Source organism: Alosa pseudoharengus, unplaced genomic scaffold (genome assembly GCF_046254945.1).
Source record: "Alosa pseudoharengus isolate Yale_2024_CS ecotype anadromous, Long Island Sound unplaced genomic scaffold, YU_APseudo_1.1 YU_APseudo_1.1_scf_9, whole genome shotgun sequence".
Taxonomy (NCBI): Eukaryota; Metazoa; Chordata; class Actinopteri; order Clupeiformes; family Clupeidae; genus Alosa; species Alosa pseudoharengus.
In genome coordinates this window covers 21,550,493-21,557,992 of record NW_027468881.1, presented here as the reverse complement: position 1 = coordinate 21,557,992, position 7,500 = coordinate 21,550,493, and the positions used below count along the sequence as shown (strand labels likewise).

Sequence of the window (7,500 nt, the reverse complement as noted above, 5' to 3'; positions counted from 1 at the left end):
TCTTTCTCTCTCTCTCTCTATCTCTCTCTCCCTCTCCTAAGCCCCTGTGCTCTGTCTGTAGTAATCTGGCTCAGGTCACAGAGGGCAAGTTCACATTCTGCCAAATCCCCCTCTGTGGGTTTACAGGGTGATGAAGGAGGGCAGCACCACTCCACACTCAACCCAGTACAGAAACAGGTGACACAAAACAAAACAACACTACAACTACAGTGAATTACAACATCACCCCAAGACCATCAATTGATTGTCTTGTTTTACATAATATGTAATAAAATGTATATTGGACTGAAGAACAGTCTACTGTGGTCTGTATTACTGATTTATATTGTTTCTCTGGATAACCTGGCAGTTTAAATTGTGATTAAATATACAATGTGCTTGGTTATAAAAGTAATGTCTGTGATAATGTGGACATTCGAAAAGATTTCCATGGTAATTCTCATTCATATCATGAAATACTCATGTCATGAAATAACTCAAATCAGCTTTTCACATAATCTAATCCAAAAGAAAAGTTTAGAGAAATACACAGATGTTTCACAGGATATTTCTTGAAATTGACCTGTGCCAAAGACCTTTAGAACACTCAGTTCTGCCTGTACTGGGTAGGAAATCCATCAACACCTCAGAATCATTTTAGAATTCTGAGGAGGGCACCTTTGTGACATCACTCAGTGACACCAGGAGACACGCTGATGTCATAGATAAAACAATGTGATGGAATCAAGGCATCTGCTGTAAAGTTACAGATTTGATTCAGTCTAATTGGAGACACTGGAGAGAGTACTTGTATGTGGAGATGAAGTTCAAATGTCTTATGAGCCTGTTTATGGCCTGTTGCCTGGTGCTCCCAAAGTATGATGGAAATGATGGGGCAGAAGTGTACAAGGCTGGACGGGATGGCAAAAAGAAAAGTAGAAGGAACAAGAGGGTTCCTAGCAAGAAGAAGCAGTGCAAGGATGCTAAAAAGCTGAAGAAAGAGCTGTCGGACAGGAGACGACAGGAAGAGGCTAAGAGAGGTCAGCAACAAAACACAACAGCTGAGGAAAGGGCAGAGGTGGACACAGCCCAGGAGATGGAAGGCAAGATGGTGACCGAAGCACTGGATATGACTGTTATTGAGGAGAAAACGAAGACTGTGGAAGACTCCCAGGAGAAGGTGATTGTGGTTAATGACAATGAGAAGTCAATGGCAAATGAGAGACTGGAGACCATCAAGGGCCAGGATATGGAAGGCAAGATGGTGACCGAAGCACTGGATATCACCGTTATCGAAAAGAACCCTGAGACTGAGGAAGACCCCCAGGAGAAGGTGACCGTGGCTACTGTCAATAAGAGGTCAATGGCAAATGAGAGACTGGAGACCATCATGGGCCAGGATATGGAAGGCAAGATGGTGACCGAAGCACTGGATATGACCGGTATCAAGGAGAAAACAAAGATGGAGGAAGACTCCCAGGAGAAGATGACCGTGGCTCTTGTCCATGAGAAGTCAATGGCAAATGAGACTATCAAAGACCAGGAGATGGAAGACAAGATGGTGACCGAAGCACTGGATATGACCGTTACTGAAGACAAAGAGAAGATAAAGGAAGACTCCCAGGAGAAAGAGATGGTGACAAGTGTCAATGAGAACTTAATGGCAAATGAGAGACTTGAGACCATCAAACACCAGGAGATGGAAGGCAAAATGGTGACCGAAGCACTGGATATGACTGTTATCAAAAATAAAGATAAGACAAAAGAAGATTCCAAGGAGAAGGAAACAGTGGCTAGTATCAATGAGAAGTCAATGACAAATGAGAAACTGGAGACCATCAAGGGCCTGGAGATGGAGGACAAGATGGCAACCGAAGCACTGGATATAACCGTTATCGAGGAAAAAGAGAAGATAAAGGAAGACCTCCAGGAGAAGGACATGGCGGCTAGTGTCCATGAGAAGTCAATGACAAATGAGAGATTGGAGACCATCAAGGATATGGAAGGCAAGATGGTGACCGAAGGACGGGATATGACCGTTATCGAGGAGAAAACAAAGATGGAGGAAGACTCCCAGGAGAAGATGACCGTGGCTAGTGTCAATGAGAAGTCAATGGCAAATGAGACTATCAAAGACCAGGAAATGGAAGACAAGATGGTGACCGAAGCACTGGATATAACTGTTATTGAGGAGAAAACAAAGACTGTGGAAGACTCCCAGGAGAAGGTGATCGTGGTTAATGTCAATGAGAAGTCAATGGCAAATGAGAGACTAGAGACTATCAAGGGCCAGGAGATGAAAGGCAAGAGGGTGACCGAAGCACTGGATATGACCGTTATCGAAAAGAACCCTGAGACTGAGGAAGACCCCCAGAAGGTGACCGTGGTTAGTGTCAATGAGAAGTCAATGGCAAATGAGAGACTGGAGACCATCAAGGGCCAGGAGATGGAAGGCAAGATGGTGACCGAAGCACTGGATATGACCATTACTGAAGACAAAGAGAAGATAAAGGAAGACTCCCAGGAGAAGATTACCATGGCTAGTATCAATGAGAACTCAATGACAAATGATACACTGGAGACCATCAAGGACCGGGAGATATCCATGTGTTCTGACAGACAGAAGGAGGAGAGCAGGAACTCTCACTGTGTCAGAGGCTACAGGTGCCAGAGCCAGAACCAGGGTTCTGTGCCACCCAGATACGACAGCCGGCCAGCGCAGAGGCCCAGGGACCGTCGAGGCCGAGAGAGTCGCAATGCTCAACAGAGCACCGGAGGCTGGCAGGGACACCAGCCGAGAAGAGGCAGCTGTGGACAGCAGGGTGTCCCGCACTCCCACAAAAGAGCCGGAGACAACTGGACATCTCAGGCGGGAGCACGGGCGACCCGAGACGAGGTGGAGGAGATGAGTCAGAGGCCGTGCGCCCCTGAGCAGCGCCGGGAGGGATCCAGGCTCCTCCGCACGGCTCTGAGCGCAGTCGCACAGGCCGCACAGAGTTGCCGTGACGACAACAAGCAAGGACGGAGGAGAATCCTACGCCAGTGAGAGGAACCTGGTGATAACCACCCAAGATAGCACCCCATCATTACTATTCAAAATCAATCTAACCAACTACAATCAATCACTACATATATTTCAAATAAATATATTCTAAAATATTTTTGTGAATTGTTTGCTATATGTTTTTATAATTATGACCGCCGCGCAGCGAAGCGGCGGTCATATAGGTTTAGTCAGAATTTAAAAAAAAAAATTTTTTTCTTTCTTTTTCGCATGCCCAAATTTCCGTCAATGAGTCCCGGGACACTGAAAGACCAGGGTACACGAAACTTGGTGGGCATGTAACTCCACATGGATAGCATGGAACCATCGTTTTTCGTTTTGATCTGTAGCCCCCCCGCTGGACTGGACCCCCCGAAAGGAGGGTAGGGCAGACACAGTTTTCTGTGAATATCTCGAAAACCGTAGGGTTTAGGAGGACCATTTTTTTTTGTATGTTGATCTCAAGGGGCCATGTCAACCCATTCCATAACCACTCATTTCATGTATAGCGCCACCTAGTTAAACACAAAAAAGTAAAAATTAGGTGTTGTAATAGAAGGTATCTGTGACCTAACATAGTCAAAACTGCACGAAATTGGAAGTGTAGGATCATTATGACACCCTCTGTGTGCACGCCAAATTTTGTGGAATTCCGTTCATGGGGGGCCACACAATAAATTAATTTATGTTACTATACACCAACTGGCCTGTAGGTGGCCGGAGACAGTTTTCTGTGAATATCTCGAGAACCGTAGGGCCTAGTAGGTCCACCTTTTTTATGTATGTTGGTCTTAAGGGGGCATGTCAACCCATCCCATTACCACTTATTTCATGTATAGCGCCACCTAGTTAAAAATTAAAAAGCAAAAAATTAGGTGTTTTCATCACAATATCTCTGGCTGACAAGGTCAAAACTGCACGAAATTAAAAGTGTAGGATCATTATGACACCCTCCGAATGCATGCCAAGTTTTGTGTACTTTCATTCATGGGGGGCCTTACAATAAAATAATTTATGTGTACATTTAGTGACGTACACCAACAAGGATTCCCGGGACACTGAAAGACCGGGGTACACAAAACTTGGTGGGCATGTACCCCCACATGGATAGCATGGAACCGTCATTTTTCATTTTGATCTGTAGCCCCCCCCGCTGGACTGGACCCCCCGAAGGGTAGGGCAGACACAGTTCTCTGTGAATATCTTGAGAACTGTAGGGCCTAGGATGACCATTTTTTTCCGTATGTTTGCCTCCAGGGGTCATGTTAACCCATTTCATGTGCACACATGTGCACAAACAGATACACACACACACACACACATACATTCACAGTAATCATACGTATGACACATACTCACACAGTAGACATATGTACGCTTGCATGCACAGGCACATACGCAGGCACACACACAAGCACGCACACACACACACACACACACACACACTCACACACACACACACATCCACACACATAACATAAACATAACACAAACAATCAAGAATTTCTCAGAATTATGAACAGGCAAGATGGAGGTGGGGTTGTATAAAATTCATTTTACATGTGAAATCTATGAACTAATCATGTTTTGGTACTTGTTGTCTAGCAGATACCAGTGAGAATTGAGTGTGGATAATGCAATTTAGTGAGACAGTTAGAATCATATAGGCCTTTTAGCGTGATTTCTTTTTGTGGAAAAAATGTGCTGGACTGGGCGGCGGTCATATTTTGTACCGCTCTGCGGTACATCTAGTTGTTATCACATTCATGTGTTATCACATGTGTTATCAAGCGTGCAACGGTGGAAGCCGGAAATTGAACCGACAACTTTCAGGCTACTGCACGCTAGCCCAGCTCATTAACCACTACACTACCACCGTCCATTTCCTTCCCTATTTGCGAAACATATGAAAATGGCACCTTCAGAAGCATGTCTTCAATTCATGTGTGCAGCCTAGTCTTTTTTATCATACATTTAGTCATTAAAGAGTGCTAATTTAGGTTAAATGTAGCTACTGTACTATAGTGCATACCTTTACATTTATTCATTTAGCAGACGCTTTTATCCAAAGCAACTTACAATTATGTCAATTACAACACAACAAGATTACCAGCTCACTATGACTTCTGGATGAACAAAGAAACAGAATGAGTTTTGCAATCATTAAATGAGAAGACATGCAGTATACTGTATCTCTGCTTCTGCGTGTTGGGTGTTGGGTGGAGGTGTGTGTGGTGTGACCGAGGAGGGCGGTGGTCATACCTAGGTCTAATCCCACGGTGCTGTTGAGTCTGGAGGGTGGGTAGCTGCGGGGGATGCTGTTTCTGGAGTAGGGCAGCTGCAGCGTCATGTCCACTGAGGCCGGCTTATGCCGCACCAGAGCGTTGGTCGGGTACAGGAATTGAGCGTAGGACACCGTCTGCACACACAAAGAAAATGAGTAGGTAAGTAAGTAATTAAGTGTTTATTAATATGGCACATTTCCCATGCACAGAGTGCAACACAAAGCGCTTTACACACACATAACATAACATAACATAACATAACATAACATAACATAACATAACATAACATAACATAACATAACATTACGCAACATATCATAACAACTATTTAAATCAGTGGTTCTCAAATGGGGGTACGTGAAGGCACTCCAGGGGGTATGTGAGATTTTAAAATATACATATATTTAAAAAGTTAAATCCTTGCCAAAAATACTTTAAAAACAATTATGTAATAAATATTTCAGGAAAATATATTTTATTTTATATTTCAGTAGGCTATTCAATTTCATTATCCTAAACCCCCCCCCCCCCCCCCCCCCCATACCAGGATGGTTCGACCCAACCTGTCACATGCCACCCGCCATCACCTGTCAATCGCTGTCAAACTCAAACGATGGAGTTGTGGTTGAAGCGTAGCGGTAATTCTTGTGAAAACACGGAGAGACAAGTGGCAAAGAAGGCCAAACTAGAGCCGGCAAAATTCCGGTTGCATCTTGAAGAATATGTTTTATTGCTCTGTTTTAAGTCTTTTTTTTCTCAACTAAAAATGCTTTGCGCTGGTTAGGGGGTACTTGGGTGAAAAAATATTTCACAGAGGGTACATCACTGAAAAAAGGTTGAGTACCACTGATCTAAATAATCTATAATTTAAATGAATTAATAAGTTAAATATGGCTGTAATTGACATGGAAACCATGGGCTCGTCGAGCATGACTCTAGAAATGCCATGGGTTCCATTCCTACGTGCAACAAGTGGCCTAAACATGCAATTATATGTTTTGAATGTGGGATTTTGGAGCAATGATCAAGCTCCTAGTGCGTGAGTGTCAGTCAGTGCGGTTACATGTAAACAATCAGATTTCACTCTGATTAAAAAATGTGTGTGTGTGTGTATGTAGAAGGGTCAGAGGGTCTTACCTGTCCTGTTCCAGCAACCAGGTCCAGGCCCAACCCCTCCAGCCCCGGCAGCAGAAGCGTCTCCAACGCGGTGGAGATCCCACCGGACGAGTGCCTCCTCCGAGAGGCGTCCAGCCTCGGCTCACTGAAAGAGAGGAAGAGGGTTTTTACAGTTTTTTTTTCTGAATGCTTAAACACAACTGTGATTCTTATAGCACAATTTCTGAAACTATTACTACTTATAGCAAAACCACTCACTGAGTTCGCACAACTAAAAGCACAAACACTGCTTTGCACTCAGTTTGCAATTTTGTAACACACACTTTGCACAACTGTAGGCACAATTCACTGCACAGCACTCTTTTTGCGGAACTGTAAACACAACTCACTGCTTTACACTCAATTTCCAAATTATCAACACAATCCTGGCAAATCTATACACATGTATGGCTATTATTTACACTAGTTTGCCAACTCTCTGGCACACTTTCTCATGTGAAAACTGTTTTAGATAATTAGTTTACTTTGCAATCAGCCTAAGCACTATAAATAAGCCACAGGTAATGTACAATGGGTACAATGGAGGGAGCAGGAAAAGTGAGAAGAGAAAGAAATAGCCCTTTTACAGACATAAAACAGTCTACATGTGGGGATATTGTCATGTCAGGCCTGGATACGTCATTCCAGAATATATTTTTCCCGGTACCTTGGACTAGGACATTGCATATGATGTAGACGAAATTTTGAGAGAGATGTAGACTGATTTGTTTTGTCTCAGTGAAAATGCTATTTTGTGTTTTGACTTGGAAAAACACACTTGTGTTTGTTTTGATGTGTGTAAATAAACACCAATACTTGGTTTAAGGCTGGTAAGTTTGGATCCCTGTATGTTTACAGAACTATGACAAAAGTATGACCTCAAACTGACATAGTCTACCTTGTGCACAGAGAAAGCAAAAGCCAAATGTGTTTTTATTCGGACCATCAGTGTGTAGTTGGCACATTGTGTGCTTATTATTGTGATGGCTTGTGTTTACTGTTTGATACGAAAACATAATTTTTAAGGTATGAAGAGTT

General features: G+C 43.4%; 1 protein-coding gene across 1 annotated transcript in view; it reads right to left on the bottom strand.

Moving 5' to 3' along the window:
- The window catches only part of cables2b (Cdk5 and Abl enzyme substrate 2b), a 32,050-nt gene that overhangs the window by 9,728 nt on the left and 14,822 nt on the right, over nucleotides 1–7,500 (bottom strand). The window contains exons 4-5 of the mRNA XM_076276515.1: nucleotides 6,445–6,568; nucleotides 5,285–5,441 (exon numbers count right to left, since the gene is read on the bottom strand). Coding sequence (XP_076132630.1) covers nucleotides 5,285–5,441; nucleotides 6,445–6,568 — 281 coding nt within the window. The remainder of the gene's footprint in view (nucleotides 1–5,284; nucleotides 5,442–6,444; nucleotides 6,569–7,500) is intronic.